Source organism: Sebastes umbrosus, chromosome 4, assembly GCF_015220745.1.
Source record: "Sebastes umbrosus isolate fSebUmb1 chromosome 4, fSebUmb1.pri, whole genome shotgun sequence".
Classification (NCBI taxonomy): domain Eukaryota; kingdom Metazoa; phylum Chordata; class Actinopteri; order Perciformes; family Sebastidae; genus Sebastes; species Sebastes umbrosus.
Window position 1 is genome coordinate 5,017,684 of NC_051272.1, and position 20,883 is coordinate 5,038,566.

The 20,883-nt window shown below is 37.7% G+C and overlaps 2 protein-coding genes across 2 annotated transcripts; one reads left to right on the top strand and one right to left on the bottom strand.

Moving 5' to 3' along the window:
• Positions 1-2,462: 2,462 nt before the first annotated feature.
• Positions 2,463-10,761, top strand: wdr61 (WD repeat domain 61). The gene is made up of 11 exons (XM_037767370.1): positions 2,463-2,559; positions 3,278-3,338; positions 3,445-3,472; positions 4,485-4,590; positions 5,356-5,528; positions 7,060-7,208; positions 7,411-7,504; positions 8,000-8,093; positions 8,334-8,426; positions 9,114-9,192; positions 10,507-10,761. Exons 2-11 carry the CDS (start codon positions 3,327-3,329, stop codon positions 10,594-10,596), a joined length of 918 nt encoding a protein of 305 aa, XP_037623298.1. The 5' UTR covers positions 2,463-2,559; positions 3,278-3,326; the 3' UTR covers positions 10,597-10,761.
• A 590-nt stretch (positions 10,762-11,351) lies between these two features.
• slc25a44a (solute carrier family 25 member 44a) lies at positions 11,352-18,917 on the bottom strand. The gene is made up of 4 exons (XM_037767369.1): positions 18,594-18,917; positions 15,459-16,170; positions 15,214-15,341; positions 11,352-13,283 (listed from the first exon to the last, which is right to left on the bottom strand). The coding sequence occupies exons 2-4, from the start codon at positions 16,090-16,092 to the stop codon at positions 13,092-13,094; spliced, it is 954 nt and encodes a 317-aa protein (XP_037623297.1). The 5' UTR covers positions 16,093-16,170; positions 18,594-18,917; the 3' UTR covers positions 11,352-13,091.
• Positions 18,918-20,883: the final 1,966 nt, after the last annotated feature.

The following is a 20,883-nucleotide window of genomic DNA, read 5'->3' on the forward strand; positions in this document are numbered from 1 at the left end:
ACAGAAAATGTTGATATAACAGCCTTCGGAACATAAGTCAGTCCATTACAGGTTTTGCCCGAGCCCGTCTGCAGTTCTACAAGTGGTTTATATGTTCACAAATAAAATGTTTCATCTGGCAGTGAAACAGTCACCTGGAAGAAAGAATTGTTGGTTAACACTTTACCCAAAGTCCCCCTATTTAACATTTACATGTAAATATTCAGTAATGTAGTTATACGCAGCTATGAGGATATTTTTTAAGTGTTTATTACTATATTTGTCAACAATAGTAACTTCTCCCATGAAGACATATTTTATATGATTACAACTGTGTTTCACTATGTTCATATTCTTTCATTTATACACCAGCCTCCACTTATGGGTGCCCACAGCACAGGAGGAGTTATAGTTGGGAACAAATTCATTAATAAACACTTACATCTGCTTTTATAGTAGGTTATAATGACGATATATATTGATGATCTCAAACCACTTCCCCTTAGTGTGCAATTGTTTTCACCGAGTATTGTCCTTTTTCGTTTTGTATTGATTTGTTTAACTGTGTGTATTTCTTGTCATCATTGCAAATGGGTTTCAATAACCATTTATTAAATGTTTATATACTACTTACAAATGACAAATAAAGGGACAAAGTGTTGACAAGGCCTTGGCGGACTCCTCATAATCAGGATAACAATGCTCATCTCAGAGTGAAATACTTTATAAACAATAACTACTTAAAAAATGCACAATTGGTAACTGCTTATACAGCAATTATAGATGCTTCATAGGACAATGGTGAACAAAGGCATTAATAAACACTTAAAAATGTATTTAAACAAATATTTACACTACATTACAGTGTGTTTTAGTGAGGTTTTAATCACCATACTGGTGGAAGTCAGCAGCAAGTTTATGTTGAGAGACTTTTAAACAAAGAAATTGTATTCCACTTGGTGTGTTCCACAGATTTATTTATTTATTCATTTATTTATTTATTTATTACATCTTTGAGTTTGTTCAAGATTTTTTTTTTTTTTTTTTTATTGAATTCAATTGCTATGTCTCCATCTGCCAACCCTAAAAATAGTTAATTTTATTTGTATTGGCTTTAATGGAGGGTTTTAGCATCCTGTGATGGTTCCAATGGTATTTTAAATGCTTTTTCACCCCAACGAGAATAAATCTCTGGGTGAGATGCTGAGCTTTTGGAGTAGAAATGATCACCTTCAAAGGGCTCTAAATAGGACATCTCTCATCTTCTTCACTCAGGCTGTCAGGAGATTCACACTGATGTCTTTTCTCTATAACACAACTGCCCATTTCAGCTTTACTGCAGGAGTTATTTAAAACACACTGGCTGTGTTTGCTTTCCTCGACTTGGAATAATTTTCTTGAAACTTTATCTTGACTCAGACTGCTGCTGCTGCAGCAACTGTCAGAATATTGGAATATTTTTCTGCCTACTCTTCAGGTTTGCCTTTCTCTCTGCACCATATAGGTTTAACTTTATGCCATTATTATTGTAGTCAAGACAAACAGGAACTCCCGAACATCTTGAAGACTCATCTACGGTCAGATATTAGGCTAATTATGAGTCGCTAAAAAAAATCTAAAATATCTTCTTTACACACAAGCTGTAACTGTGTGTAAAACAATCTTTATAATGAGGCTAATTCAATGTAACTGAATTTAAACTGGGCTATCAATAAAATAATTCATAAAACAATTGGGATTTTTATTGGCTAATCAACACCGTAATAATTCCAGTTCTCTGTCTCACTGTGTTATTTTGTTATTTCATTCACAAATATATGTTTCTCACATTTGTTTGGTGTTTTATTATAAATACTTTTTGTTACCATGCCCATGTTGATTCTCCCTCACACCTATCTAACTGTCTTATTGTATATATTTAGCTAAAAAAATGTTTGCTTTTGTCTCCTTTCTTTGTATAACAGCTTTTTTTTTTTTTATATGTCACTGTACTTGTCTTCACTTGTTTTGTAATCACTTGATCACACAATAAAACAAAATTAACTGTATTATTAATTCAAAGGGCTATTAAATTATTCATTTTACAAGTGTTTTTTTTTTTCAATATTTTATTTATTGTTTTTTTATTCATTTGAAACAACAGAACAAACATTCACAAACGTCCCCATTAATAACATTCTCGGTACAAAGAAACTTAACAAACCTAATATTAATGGAAAATAAGCCAGTATAGATACAGGAAAAAAATATTGCATATAAAAAATAGATAAATAAGTTAAAAGAATATACACAAGTAAAAAAAAAAATTAAAAACAACAAAAGATAGATAAAAATCTACAAGTGTTTTTTAATGAAATAAATCGTTTCGAATATATTTTTTTCATCTCTAATAGTAATTGCTCTTTTCCTCCACAGGTCCGCTGCTGGCGATAGCGAGCTTCATGTGTTATTCGCCTACCGTTTTTAAACAAACGAAGAAGACGGAAAAGCGGAAGTTACGTCAAATGTTGCCATGGCGTCTCACATGTAAATCAGCGGGCTTCAGAAACTGAATAAAACGTCTTTTCAGGAGGTTTGAAGGTTCGTGAGCGCATTTTATATCATAGTTAGATACTCTATAGTCAGTAGAGTTAGTCCTGTAAACTGGGAGATCACCAGATAATCTTATAGACGTTAAAACAGCAAAACTGTTGTTGCAGCGTTAACCTGCAGCTGCTAGTCTCAGCTAGCTTCAGTTAGCCGCAGTAGTTCAGCAGCTTTATCCTCTGATATGTTGCTGTCAATATTCGGTTTTATGTGTTGTTAATTTGTCTGTTCTTCCATTAACTTGGAGCTCTACACATATAAGCTCTATAGTGTGTATTTCAAACTAGCTAGCTAGTTATCCTTGATGCAATATACAGTGTATATATACAATATATAGTGTAACACTTCTGTTTATATTTATTTATTACATCTACCCTACCTATTTTACAAGTGCAATTACCTCTGTTTACATTACATCTATTTTTATATTTTATACCTCTAGTGTAATACTTCTGTTTATATTTATTTATGACATCTACTTTAGCTGTTTTATTTGCTTTATAACTGTGTGTGTTTTACCTGTTATATGTTTTATCTGCCTAGTTTAGTCTTGTCAAGTATTTGTTTTAAAGCACTGACCAGAAGTGGCAACTGTGAATCTCGTTGTATTTAATACAGTGACAATAAAGCTTTCTATTCTATTCTAGTGACAGATGAATGAAAATGTCCTGCTTTGTCAAAACTAACTAACACACTTTAATGTTGTTTTCAGGTTTAAGTGAGGTAATCTAACTGGCTCTCTGAGTCCCAGGACCAAAAACATGAGCACTCAAGTAAGCAACCAATTTAAATACTCCCACATTTCCTCACTTTGTTTGTTTTCTGGGTGAAAAAAAGCTGAAAGATTAACAGTAAACTTGTGTGTTTTGGTTATTTCAGTACAGCATTCTTTTCAAGCAAGAACACGGTGAGTTAAAACATGGACAAACAAATTTCACTGTATATAACTATAACTCTTCTTATAACTAATTAAACTACCAGTAATTTTCCACAGAAAGTTCTGTTATTCAGAACTACTACCACTACTTTTTCCTTTTTTTGTTGTTGTTGTCGAATCTTATTGTATTTCAGCCAGCACAAGACGCGTAATTGCCACAAATTGCTAAAAGGAGACAATATATTGTGATAGTGATATTTTTCTTATTGTCAACAAATCCCTTAAAAGACTTCTTTCTTACTGTAATTTATTTTGAGTCAATCCCACATCCGCCACTCTCTAGAGAACCAAATGTGTATTAATGATAGATTGATGCAGTACTTTGTTAATCTCAGTGGGATATTTTACTGTTATAGCAGCTGTCAGCAAAAAAGAGCAAAAGAACTGTACAATATTTATAAACAATAACTTAAAATAAGTGGGGTAATATTACTCATATATAAATGTGAAGTGCTTTGCAGTGGTAGCCAAGTAAAATCTAGTGAGGTGAACATGGTGCAAGTAGTGCAAAATTAAATGCAAGTATACTGTTAATTTGTAGTGCAGTTAAGGATCAGAGTCCAGGGTGAGAGTGTTTGTATCAGTCTTAGTCCGTTCGGGGGAATCATGACCGGCGGGAATCAGCTTCACCTCCCGACCCCCCTGTCCAGATGCACTAATGCACAATTTACTCCATTTTGAGTAACGTTTGCTAAAGCCTTTCTGTAAACAGAAACTTTATATTTATAATCTTCTTTAACTAACAGGCTTGGGGTTGAGAACCACAGACAGGACAGGAAAGTCAGAAAGTATTCAGAATCATACTAACAAATTATATTTTTTTGTGTTTTCATGGGATTTGTCTATAAGAACAAAGATATAGAATAATGCCTGACTTATCCTTTAAATACTTTTTCCATCCACCCTGCTAGTTTCAGGTATTAAACATCACTTGTACTCACACTATCATCTGTATTTGAACTTGTGGTTTGTTTCCTCTCAGCACACGATGACGCTATCTGGACGGCAGCGTGGGGTAAAAGTGAGGCGGATGGGTCGGATACTATTGTCACCGGCTCACTAGATGATATGGTGAAAGTCTGGAAATGGTGAGTGCTTTTTTTAACGCACCTCCACATGGCAATACCACTTAATACATCGTTCTGACAGACATTTGTCAAGCTGATGTTGTTTTCTTGCCCAATATTATATTTGTTTTTTTTCTTTTGTCATCATTGTCTCCATTAGTTAACATCTAGATTTCTTTCTCTCTATAATCACCAAATTTTTTTATGTCTTTTAAAAACATCTTTTACATTTAAAAAAAATAACTCACATAAAACAGAAACAGTAAAACAGATTACCAGTATGTACAAAAAACAGACAAATATAATAATAATAATAGTAATAATAATAATTTTAAAGCAAAGGGGAGATTAGACCTGTACATTTTTAAAGGCCATATAAAAATTGACAAATAAAGAAATAACAATGTCCAGGAAATGAGAATCACATCAAGGGCCAGACATATATAGTTTGACATCCTTTTATTTAATAAAAAAAATCAACACGTTTCACAGCGTATGGTTATTAAAAGGAATAAGAATCTGTGATAGTGATATAATTGGGTGTCACGCTGTCACTATAGGTTTTGTTTCTTGTCTTTTCTATCACCCAGTTTCTCATAAGTTTTTGTTGAATGTGATACAGAAATAAACATTAACTTGAGAAAATAATTTCACATCAAGGTCAGACGGTTTCCACGGTTGTCGTTGAATTGTAGATATTTCTTTTTTTCTGGGTAGATTGTTTTGGCTTAAAAATTGAGTTTATTCGACCTGACGTGCCTGAATAATCTCACTCTGTTCCTGCAGGTCAGATGAGAAGCTGGAGCTGCAGTGGACTCTGGAGGGCCACCAGCTGGGCGTGGTGTCAGTGGACATCAGTCACAACGGAGCGATCGCCGCCTCCAGCTCCCTCGACGCTCACATCCGTCTCTGGGACCTGGAGTCTGGAAAACAGATCAAGTCCGTGGACGCCGGACCAGGTACGACTGGGCCTCAGAGGATCACTGACATTTTCTATTGATTAATAATTGTATTGGGTGGTGAGTAGAGAAATCAGGCTTCCCCTCAGCTCTATATCTGTCTTATTTGTGCTTTTATGTGTGAAACTTTCATGCTGCCTCCTTGGCCGAGACTCCCTTGGAAAAGAGATTTTTAATCTCAATGGGACTATCCTGGATAAATATACAATAAATAATAATACTAAATCTGACGTCTGAATTAGCAAGCAAGCAAAGTTTATTTATATAGAACCTTTCACAGACACCAGTCACAAAGTGCGTCACAGCCAAAGAAATAAAATAAAATGTATATAGAATCAAATAAATAAAACAAAGATAAAAACATTAAATTAATATTATATTTTCTCTGTGATTTTCTATTAGATTTTGAATAAGACAGCTTTTGCCCTAAATTCATGTCACCTGTGGTTTTGCTTCTTACGTTTAACTTATCAACTTTTTTTTTCAAGCAAAAAATAAACATTTGATGATTCCCATTTGTGAGAATAATCGTCTGAATAATCTATTTTAAAAATAATCATCAGCCCTATTGTTCATTTCTTTGGCTGGGTTTCGTCGTTACTAGGGCTGTCAAGCGATTAAAATATTTAATCGCGAATCACAAATTTGTGATTGATTAATCACACATTTTTTTATCTGTTCAAAATTAACCTAGTATTAGTATTTAATACTCTTATCAATATGGGAGTGGACTAATATGCTTATTTATGAGACTTTCTAGTATTTTATAATTTTTTACAGACATAGAGAATAGTCATATAGTGTATAACTTGGCTTCTAGACTCATAGATCTGATAAAAAGGTAGCTGATTTGACCTTGTGAATATGGTCTTACTGTGTTGTATTGAGTGTCCATTCACTGTTTTGTTACTGTAGCACTCAGCAAGGCTGGAATAAGGTCACTACAAAGGAAATTGTCACCCAGTTAGTATTAAAACAAACCTGCAGGGGATGACAGCTTGTCTGCTCTGCTGTGTAGCACAGCAAGCTTGTTTTATTTTTTACTCTGAACCCCACACCCTGAAATGTCTCTGTTGTTGTGGATTTGGAACCAGGCTGTACTTCATCTAATGTCACGTCACCTTCCATTAGTGACACTCTGTTTCACTCAGTGGTTGGTCTGGGTCACTGGATTAAAGACCTTTTTTTTCCTCTCTTGGGACGGACTGTACTGTATTTTGGTATATTTGGAGTCTTCAGAAGTGAGTCCTGTTACTGTAAAACCTTTGTTTTCTTTTTACGTTATAATATTTAGTTTATTGGCTCAAGATTGATTAACAGAGCAGAAAGTAGGTTTAATGACGAGACACATAGGTTCACCTTTAGAAAACACAGTAGGTGCACACATTAAAAAAGACATTTGAACTCGGTGACACGTTGCATTAATAAGGTTGTGTTTGCTGTAGACAGCGTCGTTAAAATAAACATCCTTGAGCAGAATCAGTCTGATGTGTTCAACCTTCCCTCTGTGTCTGTCTGCTCTCCTCTCTAGTTGACGCGTGGTCGGTCGCCTTCTCCCCAGACTCCAAACACATCGCCACAGGAAGCCATCATGGCAAGGTCAACATCTTCGGTGTGGAAAGTGGCAAGAAAGAATATTCTCTGGACACTCGAGGGAAATTCATCCTGAGCATAGCTTACGTAAGGAACCATAAAATGTCCTTTTTGGTCGCCTGGGTGGAGACATCGCTGTCTCGTCTTTACAACAACTCATCTTGATTTGTGTTTCTTCTTAATCATTCTTTTAACTCTTAACCGTCTGCTCAGGTCCAAAGCTCGTTTTAAATTAAGGGCTTTAAGAACCAGCCATAGCTCATCCAGTCTCATGTCTTTGCCCCCTCAGAGCCCTGATGGAAAATATTTGGCCAGTGGCGCCATCGATGGAATCATCAACATCTTCGACATCGCAACTGGAAAGTTGCTCCACACACTGGAAGGTAGGTTCAAATATTAATATTCATTATTTAGGTAATAAATGATAGCTCTAATGCTGCAACTGGTGATTATAATAATGAATAATGCCTACCATACTTTCTTAGAGGTCAAGGTGATGTCTTCAAATTCCTTTTTGCCTGATAAATTACTTAAATTAATTAAACAAATAATCAATTAATTTACTATTTTATTAATTAATTAATTGATCTTTTTAGCACCAGAATGCATCTGACAGGCATGTAAAGACAGTTTCAACGTCTTTACATGAAAAGTGAAGTTAAAACTAAAGATATGAGGCCAATCATAACGTAAATTATGAATATAAGTCTTGAGGAAATTAGCTTTGAACACATACTGGCAAATGAATACAACATATACATATTGTACATATGTTTGTCAAATATGTTTTAGTATTAAGGAGGCAGAGATCCCTCAAATTTAAGACCTCAGTGAGGAAGCTAACTGACTGACTGACTGACTGTCTCGTCTCCCTTCAGGTCATGCCATGCCCATCAGATCCCTCACTTTCTCCCCCGACTCCCAGCTCCTGGTCACCGCCTCCGACGACGGCTACATCAAAATATATGACGTGTGAGTTTAGCCGGCAGCTCGTGGATCCTCCTGATGATCAGCTTGTGGTTCTTTTGACATGAAAGAACTGCATTATACAATGTCAAATTAAATATATACACAGAACAAGAGAGGGCAAGGAAGGGTGCACCATCATTCTGTTTCTATGAGTGTTAAAGATGTTACAAATTACAAACATAAAACACTAGAAGGACAAAAGAAAGAAGCATTTGTTTTAAACTGTCATTTATTGTTTTACAGGCAACATGCCAACCTGGCCGCCACACTGAGTGGACACGGATCCTGGGTTCTTAATGTCGCCTTCTCCCCAGATAACACCCACTTTGTCTCAAGGTACAATGGAAACACCCCAAATTCAAAACCACTTCAGGTTGCTACAAAACAGAGGAATAGTTTTCTGTGCTGATGCGTAACGCCAAATTCACACCAGAGCAGCGGTGAAGTGCGAACTGCGACAAACTGCCATCCAATTTCTATGAAAAGCTGCGGCAGCCGCTCCTAAGTTCAACAAGCTGCGGCAGTTTGATTCTGTGGCGGAGTGGGGCCAAACAAAAGTTGGGAAAAGTTTAACTTTTAGCTGCAAAGTGCGGCCAGAGAGGACCTGCAGCCAATCCGTAAACAGATCTGTGACTCCTGTGACATGTTGACCTGTGTTACAAAGAATGTATTCCCGCCTGAAACACATGAACACGCCTCAAGGCCGCAGGAACATGTAATTATTGTGGCAAACCACACTTTGCCGCTGCCTGGTCTGAATTCGGCATAAAAGCTGCATATTACCACCTGAAGCAAATGTTGAAAGACCTGAAACAAACATAATTGTGTGAGCATCTGCACTCGACTGTCAGTGTACAAAAGCAAACGTGTTTTCCTGTCGTCTACTTTCCCATGCTTTTCACACCCGTTGTGTGAAACCGACAAAGTTCAGACAAAGTTTCCAGTTCACGTTGCCAAAATAAACATAGCAGGTCAGCCAAGATGAACTGTTAAAACACGTCTTCTCTCCTCTGCTTCTCTCAGCTCGTCTGACAAGAGTGTGAAGGTTTGGGACGCCAGCACCAGAGCGTGCATCAACACTTTCTTCGACCATCAAGACCAGGTAACAAAAGATAACCCTGAATCTCCTCACCGAGTGTGTTTTATAATCAGATTCAAAGTGAGAAAATCCATCTGCTGTAGGTGCTGATGTGTTGGGTGGGGGGGAATCAATATGGCCAATGTCATGGAGTGGCCTCTCACATGACCCTTCTCTGACGTTTCAGCTCGGGCTAAACCAATAAACCCGGCTGTCATTAGATCCCTGGTTGCAGACGCCTGTGGGGAGGTTGATCTGTTTGCCTCTAAATGAAATATCACGGCTCCTCACAGAGGAGATCGGAGGCGGTTGACTCGGCCATATTTTTTTTGTTAGTCATCGTGAAATGACGGCAAAAACCAGAACATTTACAGGGACGGTTTAGAGATAATTAATTTGTTCAGCTTTGCTTGGGTTCTTCTATTCAGAGCATTTTTCAGCCCTTGTTTGCTGAGCTCTCAGCTCCTTGCACCGCTTAGTTTCTGATCAAATTGCATTTTTGAGATGCTTATAAAAAGCTCAGAGTAGCATCCGTGACCGCTCCATTTTTAACTTGTATACCTGCGTGGTTTTGTTCAGGTGTGCTTTTAAGGAACAGTGTGTAACATTTCAGGGGATCTTTTAGCAGAAATGAAATGTATTATTCGTATCTATGTTTTCATTAGTGTATAATCACTGGTAACTAAGAATCTTTGAATGAACCCTTCATATCTATATAGGGAGCAGGTCCTCTTCAGAGTCCGCCAAGTTGCTCCACCATGTTGCTCCGCCATGTTGCTACATTTCTAAAGTAGCAAACAAAACACTGGCTCGAGAGTTTCGCATTTTTTACCTGAATGCCACCGTAGTTCTCTGACACACTTGTGAAACTGCGAAGAGTGCAAAACCATGATAGCCGCCATCTGACTTCTGTTGCTCCTGAAGTAGTGTTATATATTTAAGGATGGCCTCTGAGCGAGGTGAACGACGTCACCATGGTTTTGCACTCAATGGCTCACGTTACCGCAGTCTTGTAAAAGGAGGAGTGAGCGGAGGGGTACTGCTAGATGTCGCCAAATCCTAACTGTAACTGCCTTACACTTCTTCAGTCTTTGATGCAGCTGATCAGTAGCAGAACAAAATGTATAATGCTGTAAATCCATGTAGATCTTTCTAACCAATCTTAGCATCATTATCAACTTTTGAGGATCCTGTTTTTCAAAAGGTTCATTTTGTTATTACCTGTTTTACAAAGCTGTGTAATATTTTTTCCACAAAATGTGGACACTTTTGTGATTATGGAATTGCACTTTTCATACGCGACTCAAATCCCGTCCATTTTCGTCCTGTTGTCTTCAGGTGTGGAGTGTAAAATACAACAGCAAAGGCTCAAAGATCATCTCGGCCGGAGATGACCGCGCCATCCACATCTACGACTGTCCCATGTGATGGACGATGTCCTGTACGGGCTATGAGAGGAGAGCATCCGCAGAGCTGTTTACTCTAATCATGGAGTTGAAGTTGGTAATTGGGGGAGGGAGGGAGGGAAGCTGTAAATGTTATGGTTTATTTTGCACTGGCCCACTACGGTCAAATAAAAGGGTTGATTTTTTACTTTTGTTTCCATTTTATTTTTTTAGTTTATGGGCTCAAATTATTATGAGCTTAAATTTATTATCTTGAGGTTTCGGATGAAATAAGCAAATTGGTATGGGGCCCTGAAACAAGATTATCAGATTGGTCAAATGATAAAATGATAAAGCTTTATACATCTCCTTAAATCTCCAATCGGTAAGAAAAAACGTTTATTTATTCCTTTACGAAAAGGTAAATTGAAACTTTACCTATTTTACTCTCCTTTCGTTCACTCATTTTCTTTTTCAACTCCTTAGTTTCCTTATTTTTGGTCTTAGTTTACATTTAATTTGTTTGTCTATTTAGATAAATTTCTTTGAAATTACAATTGAGAACATTTCGGCAAAGGCAGTGAAGAACTGCAGGTTTGGAGGGACCTTGTTTCAGCAGCGGTGTGGAGATGAAGTGTGATGTAGTGCTCCCCCCAGTGGCCCCAGAAGCTGTACTGCAGCCTCATAATAAACTGATGTTGACTGTGTAGCATAAGGCAGCCTTTTAAAAACAAAGTCAGCATTTTTAAAAACAATGTCTTCATAAAGTACACATCATATAACTAGTTACCAACCTACTGCAGTTATTCAGAATTCTTTATTCCTTTTCATCGAACGAGATCTCCAAGTTTAAAACACATCAAACTACTTTTAACAATTCTTTAATATGATTACACACACAGCAGATAGTTGGTAAATACATGTGTAGCAGCACCTCCTCTATACAGGCAAAAAGGTCCATTAAATTTGCTTTTCAGAATCTAATCACATCAGAAACTGGGGTCCATCAAACTGAAGAGTGCTGCCTGCAAAACATTTAATAGTTTATAAAAAAAGAAAGAGCACAGAGTGTAAAACCTCGCTGAGATGTGTTTCCTGGCAGTAATAGTCATTTCTAAATATGGCCTTGTTGATGTACCTCACATTCATTAAGCGACTGGTGAAATCTGAAGGCAACTAGTTGTGTCTGCTGGTGTGATGCTGTTGCCTTTTCTCTCCCTCTCTCTGTGTGTGTGTTAGCTTTAACCAAACAGAATGAACCACTGGTTAAAGTTTCTGCCCTGTAACCAAATGCAGATTTGATCCACAGTCATCTGAGCAGCATAAATAATGTACACAATACAACAGAGTTAACAGAAGTACCCCATGCGGAAAATTCCCACCTCTTTGAGGCCTGTAACGTTACTTTTACACCTCTTTTCTGTCGAGCTCCACTTTATGTACAGTCCATTTACACAGTCAAAAAGAAGCAGAAATGCCAGCCTGATTTATAAGTAGAATTCATCATTGTACCCGCACCACTGACCGCTGGTACATAAATCACGTGACACAGCTACAATCATTACGAAAAGGCCTTCAGTCAAACTACACAGACTTGAGCCAGGTTTCACAAAGACCTCGAGATTCTTCTTCTTTAAATGTTCTTTTGGAAGTAAAGCTTAATTTTCACACTTTGATTTCTTCTGTACAATTTAACGGCCTTGCTGTAATTAAATAATAAATCTTATTCTCTCTTTAGGCCTCAACTAAGGTGAGATTCTTGGCAGATGTTTCACAAAATGTTCTTTTCAACTGGAATGCTTTTCTGCTCTTCAAACGCTGGATAGATGGCATTTGTGTCTCCAGATTTTGGCACATTGAAAAGTCATAAGACTGGCCTCGTCGCAAATTCTCTTATTTAAAAAAAAACATACTGTGATTTACTGCAGAGTAGCTCCATTTAAAAGAAAGAAAACCGAACCCAGCTGGATTGTGAACTCAAAAGATGCATCAAGTGTTCACAAGCTTAGGCTGCCTCTGTGCCGTTAAAGTATGACACGGTAAAAAAAACAAATCCCTGAACTGCATAACCAGGAATAAAAAGTACACTGGTGCAGTCATTCCATATTGTTAAAATAGACAGTTACAGGAGGCATTAATCAAAAAGAAACTTTAAGAAGTAACTTTCCTCAGTCATCGATTTGTCGTGTTTTTTTTCAGATGGGAAATTTTTGGCAAAATGCACAACATTGTTTTCATTTATATCTTCATATTTCACATTAACAGTTTAGCAAAGAAAGAAAGAAAGCCAGTAGAAATGTGTTGACAAACAGAAAAAGGCAAGGTAACAAAACACCTGTGACTCCAAAGTGTGCCTAAAGACAAACAACACCACTTGAACTCTGCTGCATTAAAACAACACATCTTAAAAGGCGTGTGGAAAGCAGCGTGACAGGTGAGCAGTTACCCCGAGAACGGACACACGTCTGTGGTCCTGTGTGAAAAGTTCCTGCCTTGCTGAAATCTGGTACAAGGCAGTCCTGGTTCCCTCTGGCCCTTTCACCAGTGTCTGGACTCTACAAGCTCAGCTCGCAGGCTCAGTCTCTTCAGAGTCTCGTATCCCACCACGATGACCACCGACGTGGGCATGGCGGAAATGATGCGGGCCGACAACCCTTTGGTCATCGCCCAGACGCCCTCCTCTGCCAGCAGCTGCTTGAACGTCTCGATGACGGAAGATCGTCCCTCCACCTTCAACACACAGGTGAGAGTTAAATCATCTTATTTACAAATAAATTTTATTGTGAGATTTGGATTCGAGAAAATCTCACCAAAAAGTCCATTTTATTTTACTGAGGGAGGTCATGTGATACAGACACAAACTCCTGAACAGATTGTTTTGTCAACTGCTTTTTTCAAGGTTAATAATAATCTTTTAATCTTGAGGCAACATGGACGTAAAGTTTTTACAGTGCAAAGTAAAAAAAATTTGAACAGTTGCAATACCTTAACAACTGAACTGTGTACTCCATCTGCTGAGGAAGATCGTGTTGTACAATCAAAAGCTCCAGAACAGTTACTAAATGGACCTTGTGGTGAAATTGTTTTAGTCAACTAATTTTATGGTGTATAGTTTATCTCCAGGGCTCAGAGGAAGAAAATGTAAAGGGATAGTTTTGGTGTTTTGAAGTGGGGTTGTATGAGGTTCTTATCCATAGTCAGTGTATTACCTACAGTAGATGACAGTCGGCACGCCGCCAGTTTAGAGAAGCATACAGGAGTTACCGCACAGAAGCAAAGCAATGTACTGCTGTGGACAGGGCCGACAAAAAAACTTATTTTAGCCTCCTAAAGAAAGTGTACGCTATATTTAGAATATTTTCGCCAGTTTACCTTACCGTGAGACAACTACACAGTCTATGTTTCCAACGGGGAACTGAAGCCGTTATCTATGCTCTCACCAAAGCAACCAAACTCCATTGTTGGGGGAAAAAACAGTAATTTTACCTCGCAGAACACAGGAGTTGCTGGTCTACCTTTGCCTCGATCAATGGTTTGTGCCATTATGTGACTTTGGTTGGTTCGGATTCACCAAAGCCACACAACAGCACAAACAAATGAACCGATCAAGGCATCGGTAGACCTGCCACTCCGTGTTCTGCGAGGTAGAATTACAGTTTTTTTCCAATGGAGTCTGTTGGCTTTGGCAAGAGCACAGATGGAAACAACGGCTTCAGGGCTGTCTGACAGCAAGATAAACTGGTGAAAATACTCTAAATACAGCAAACACATAAACTAATATTGATTTTTGTAGGTGAGCCTTTCTTTTAGGTAGCTAAAAGACATTTTGCTGCCAGCCCCGTCCACAGCAGTACATTGCTTTAGTCCCGTGCAATAAGTCCCGTCTGTTTCTCCAAACTGGGGGCGTGCCGACCGTCATCTACTGTAGGTAACACACTGACTATGGATAAATACCTCATACAACCCCACTTCAAAACACCCAAACTCTGCTACATGGTCTTTGTTCCAAATTGAGGTTTATTTACACAGGAAAGGCAAACTAATAAAACTAGTCAAATCTACAAAAAACATGAGTTGTCCAATCAGCCTGATGTTGCACTGCAATCAAGAGCAAGTTGAGGAACTACAGAGTAATGTTAAGAACTAGAGGAAGTGTGGCAACCGAGAAAAGGAGCTGACTCCAGCTGTATTTGGTGTTGTGTGGTTAAGCCATACAGCCCGGAGGTTAGAGAAACTGTTCCTTTAGCCCACAGATGCTTTAAACACACAGTAGCAGGTTTTATAACTTAACAAACACATGCTGTATTCATCAAAACTTCCACTTACTCAGCCATCACTAAGTGTGCATTAGGGTTAGATAAAGTGGGTCAATATTGGCCTTTTTAATCAAGTCACATTGTCCAATGCAGATATGATAGACTTGATGTGATCACAGCAAAATAATATCAGCAATGAAATGTTAATGTGAAATGTATCCTAAATCCCAAATAAAGTCCAAATGCCATCTCAGAAAGTCTTTTCCAAAATGCTCCTGGTAAGTGAATGTAAACATTAACTGGCTTTTTAAAAAAAATATTCCCACACTCTCAAATCTTCTCAGTTAATACAAATGAAATTTCAGCTTTTATGTGGTGCACAGTGGTTGTCTTTCAGTGTTTACCTGCACTCTTGCTCGGACAACATCCATGGGGTTGGTGATGGTGGAGGCGGTCGCTGCTGCCATTGGTCCTGCCAACGCCTGCAGAAACAGATGGGGGCACTCACTGGGTGCCATCAAGGACAGCTGCTCTGAGAACGTAAAGGATATAACAAGAGTGTAAGGCCAATATGTTTGTGGTTTCAGAGTCACCTCTCACATGCATGTAACAGCTACTATAAACCATAACTCACAGGGTGTTGACTTACCTGCATAAAAATGATAAAAAGGCCACCAGAGTGCACTGTTCGGGATGTACGTGAGTAGCGATGCCACGTAGCCCCGGTAAAATCCCCTGAAACCATCGGCTGCAAATATCTGCACCGTAATGTCGCGGGTTTGTCCGAAAGTCGGTTTGCGCTTCGTTGTCGCGAGCATCATTTTGGGCTTGACCTTGAAACGAGACAGGTGTTCCCCCTGTCCTTGCATCATCAGTTGCTGCGACACTACGTCTATGGGCACAGTGATGGTCTGGGCCACCAGGGACGCCGCCCCTCCAGCCACCACCGATATCACCGTGTTGCTGGGCGAGTACTGGGACACGTACTTGCGCACCAGTTCGTAGGTGGTGATATAAGCCTGTCCTGAGATCAGGGTGAACGTATTGACCATAAAGCCACGGTAGAGGCCACGCGCACCCTCAGCTCGCAGGATCTTGCAGAAAGCATCAAAGGTGCCGGAGTAGAGGGCCTTCCCCTTCTGCACCTGGAGCCGAGTGCGGATGAGGCTGGCCGGGTAGACGGTGGCCCTGGTGGTCAAGGACATGAACACACCCAGGGAGTAGAACTTCCTCTTGTCCAAGTCCTCCCATTCGATAATTTGGATCGCACCTTTCTGCAGCATGGTGCCGTCAAGCTAGGGCAGCGCTGCACCCCTAAAGCCACGTATCTGCAGTCATCAGCCCTCCAACTGCCATCACACCTTTAAAACAAGAGCATTCAGCGTTAGTAAAGCTCTGTGATCACATGGAAGCACCTGCTGCGTTCACTCAAGAGAAGTCATTCATTCAGAATTTGGACTGATCCCAGGATGGCTGTCAAGAGGCATAACGATATCAGATAACGCACTAAATCACTCTATATGTGTAACACACAATACAGGGCCGAAACATAGTGTATCAATACAAGGCTGCAACTAACAATTATTTCCATTATTAATTAATCTGCCAATTATTTTCTCTCATAACTGATCAATCATTTGGTCTATAAAATGACGTTGACGTCTCAAAATAGCTTGTTTTGTCCAAATACCAGCGCAAAACCCTAGGATATTAAATTAATGGGGATATAAAACACAAATGCAGCAAATTCTCACAATTGACAGAATGGAGAAAGTGAACGGGGCATAATTTCTTAAAAAATGAAAAAAAAAAAAAAAAATTGACAATTAATTAGGGCTGTCCTGAATACCTTTTTTTGGGCTTGGAGGAAAAATATTTGATGGTATTTCCGTTTCAGTGCCCAGGACAGTGCCGTTGCCGCACTACTGTACACACACACACCTCTATACACAATAAACAGCGATATCTGTCTGAGAATAACTAATAATAATTAATGTTGAATATGAATAATGTGGGATTATTTATTATTTCATTGGCTATTTGGGGATTTATACATTATTATTACATACTTAATACTAGTGATTTGGATGTTGAATAACATGGCAACGGTCGAGGCATTCGGGTCAGCCCTACGATTAATGTTCTGTTAATGGATGAATCAACTAATCATTTCAGCGTTATGTTGAATCAAACAACTAAAGCTGGCAATGATCTCCTGTTTTTGTCCCAATATTGTTGTTACATTACTCAAGGTTGTTTCTGTGTTTATTATAAACATACAGACTTCCTCAATAAGTTAACACTGTTACACATTTAAACTTGAATTATGTGAATCATAACAATGAACCAGGGTCATTTCTCTCCTTCGACTCTTTCACTAGTACCGATACTAGCGTTTAATTAATAAGCTGTATGCCTCACTGTGTTGAAGTGACTGGGAACATTCTTTTATGTATAAGGCAACATCAGGCTTGACTTGAAACATTGCTTTCCTAAATTTGTAAAACAAAATGTAACAAATACATAGATATAAATTTATTCAATTGCAATTATTAAAATAATAAATTGTACACCAGAAATTAACAGGAATTACAGTTTGAGTGTAAACCTTTTTAATGCAGCAACAAATTGGTCAAAACTTAAACAGGAATTAAAATTCCAGTATATAATGTATATTGTATATAAACATAAAATTAAATTTATTAGAGCGGCCCCATTTTCACCGACACTCGATCGAGCTATTTGAATCAGTATCGGTGCATCCCTACTGAGCAGGCTGATTTGCTGCTAGGGCAGTGTGTCCTTGTTGAGTTTACTTTATGCAATTATTTAATATTATGCAAATAAATAAAAGAGGGTTTTTTTTTTTTAAAGCAGCATACCAAAAAGGCACTGTCTGAATTATCAGTTCATAAAATCATTCAATAAATATCTGCAGAATGCAATGGCCTGTTGTTGCATTAGAATAGGGGGATTATTGGTGTTTAATTTAGGTTCAGACACAGAAATTGTGGCCACATTTAAGGTCCAAGTCTCAACCTGACAGACCTGATAGACCTGAATGTCTCTGTGTGTTATGAGTAAACATCCATGCTGTAACACATGGTAACAATAGATAACACAATGCACTAACCAACACTAACCATACACTTCCATGCAACACACACACTTGTCTTTTTTGATATATTTGCTGTATTGTTATTATATATATCTTGTCCTAATTGTTTTGTTATCACTATTATGTAGTCATATTATTTCTTTATATTAATATTGTCTCTAGGTGAAGGCTTCACATAAGCCCAGTGTTTTTTTGCCTCTTCCTGCATTTTATATTATTCATTTATTTATTTTTGTTATGTTGTATAGTCTTAAATTGTGCAAAACAAATAAACAATAAACAATGCACATCTACTACTTAATAAGAAGATATAGTACAAATAAAGACCAGCCTGCTAATGACATAAAGCTCCTGTGCAGCTGGTGTATTCACAGCAGTGAGATCAGTATATACATGATCTACAGCAAAACTCACATGTAATCTTATCTACATCTTTGCTACACATTAGTAACCGTGCACAGTTTATAACATGACATGTGAAAGTCTATTCAGACATGTTTTATTGCTATGGTTGTCTTCTGTTCTGCAGCTGTTGGTGAAGAAAAGAGGAAGCACGTGTAATGTCACATTGTGTCCTCGCTTAGCTAGATAGCAACATGAGAGATACTTAGCTGCTGCTGCTGCTGCTGTTAAAGACATAAGCTGAAATAACGTGGTTATATTGACCTGTTAGTGGGTGATGTAGCTCCTCGGTAGCTGTTAGGACGCTGAGCTGCTGCTTTGTTGTTGTTGTTGTTGTTATAGTCTTCAGGCCTCTGCTAAAGGGTGGGACATCATGTCTTCCGTCCATTACTGCTGAGAACAAACATAGTCAAAGGTGAAAGGTCATCGTGTTTTACCTATTGTTGTTGGTATTATAAGCTTTTCCTGAATAAAAATGTGATGTTAAACTAGTTGTCTCTTCCAGGTGAAGCTCTGTAGCTACTCTGTGTAGTTAGTTAACACGTTATTTAAAGGTTTGTTTAGTTTTAACGATGGTGATGCATTCAGGGCCCGATGCAAACGTAGGGTATTACAAACGTAAGGCAAGGCAGCTTTATTTATAGAGCACATTTCAGCAACAGGGATAATTCAAAGTGCTTTACACAAACATTGTTTCACCTTTTCATTAAAACAGTTTTGTATGTTAAAACTTAATCCACAAAGTAACAGTTCTACAGCAGTAAAGTAAATGTAGTGGAGTAACAAGTGCAATATTTCTCAATATAACGTAGTGGAGCAAATATATGAAGTACTCAAGTAAAGTACAATTACTAGCTCAAAATTGTATTGTAGTACAGTACTTGAGTAAATGAGCTTAGTTACATTAAATGAGATCTGGAATGCAAAGATTTAAAACAAATGACAGTATGGATGGAGGCTTTTAAAACAAAAGTAGGCCTAACGTGTACAAATTAGTGTATTGTATTGTGAAGTGTGAAATGTTATACATTTGGAAGTTAAGTTAGAACAGAAGCATCACAAGCATCTGAATACCAAACAACAATGTCATGACTATTTCACTTGATATTTCATAATTTAACTTTTGCTCTACAAGCTACAAGAACAACTTTAAGGGCACGTCACAGTTGAATGCAGCACAGACTTTAGTCGGAGGTTCCCTGAAGGCAGCACACGTCACGTCCGTACTGTCACGTTGGACCTTCACTGCTGTTTAAAGTCACAGTCAGTCACAGTTCTGACCCTGGTCATGTCATGTCATGACATGTTCACAAATACATTCATGTATGTGTTTAGAAACTATGGCAAACGTTTTGAATAATCACCTCGTTATTTTTGACAAGGATTTTATGTACATTTTGCAATTCTTATTCATGTTAATTTTTCTGGAGGATATAAATCCAAATGTCTACTTTGTTTTCTTTTGTTGAACATGAAGGTTCTTTATCTATCTATCTATCTATCTATCTATCTATCTATCTATGTATGTATATATCTAGAGAGAGAGAGAATGAGAGAGAGAGATATGGATGGATGGATGGATGGATAGATATAGATATAGAGATAGATAGATAGATGGAATTTCATTCATTCATTTCATTCTCACTGTGCAATATCATTTCTCACTTGTGCAATTTTGTTAATAGTCTGTTTATTGTCAATACTGTATATACTGCTCCTATTTTTATACTTCCTTCTATTTAAATGGTTCATATTTTGTTACACTTTGTTTAGCTCTTTTTTACTGTGTTTGCTGATGCATCTTGTTTTTTGCACTATCCCCTTTGCTGATGTGCACTGCAATTTTCCCCACTGCGGGACTAATAAAGGAATATCTGATCTTATCTTATCTTTTATTGATATATAGATAGAGACATTGATATTTAGATTAATTAGATGTAATACTTTCTGGTTTTATTTGTATGTTGTACGTAGTACTGTGCCGTTTCTAAAAAGAGAGAGAGAAAAACTCATACCTTTACATTTATATATTTATATATTATTATTACGTTATTATATATTGTTATTATTATTAGTAGTAGTATTGATTCCCCCCCCAAAAAAAGTTAACTCAACGTCCCTAGCTTTTTCCTTGGCTTTCAACCTTATCTCAGTCTTCATTAGGTGATGGAGTGTACTGCTGCCCTCCAACATATCAGTAACTTATATAAAGGAACTTCATTGACCTGTAGCATGTGAGGGTGAGGGAGCTATCCCCATGACAACAGGGCAAACTCCATCGGGTGGAGACTGTGATGTGGCTGAAAGCTCCAATACAAGCTAAAAAAAATGTGGTAGTAAACATATCTTTTCACATACATACTATATATTACATACATACATACATACATACATACATATATACATATATATATATATATATATATATATATATATATATATATATATATATATATATATATATATATATAATGTGCCATTTAAACATGTTTTTATTATTATTTTGTTATTATTGCTGATGCATTAGCTTTATGTTTAGCTAGCTATGTGTTCA

What these genes read in the sequence shown, in the direction of transcription:
- wdr61 (XM_037767370.1), top strand. An exon ending in GTTGCTCCACACACTGGAAG is followed by an intron (nt 7,505 to 7,999) that starts GTAGGTTCAAAT and finishes GTCTCCCTTCAG; the next exon opens with GTCATGCCATGCCCATCAGA. An exon ending in TACATCAAAATATATGACGT is followed by an intron (nt 8,094 to 8,333) that starts GTGAGTTTAGCC and finishes ATTGTTTTACAG; the next exon opens with GCAACATGCCAACCTGGCCG.
- slc25a44a (XM_037767369.1), bottom strand. Translation starts at nt 16,092, where the DNA reads ATGCTGCAGAAAGGTGCGATCCAAATTATCGAATGGGAGGACTTGGAC. An exon ending in TTTTTATCATTTTTATGCAG is followed by an intron (nt 15,342 to 15,458) that starts GTAAGTCAACAC and finishes TTACGTTCTCAG; the next exon opens with AGCAGCTGTCCTTGATGGCA. An exon ending in TTGTCCGAGCAAGAGTGCAG is followed by an intron (nt 13,284 to 15,213) that starts GTAAACACTGAA and finishes TGTGTGTTGAAG; the next exon opens with GTGGAGGGACGATCTTCCGT.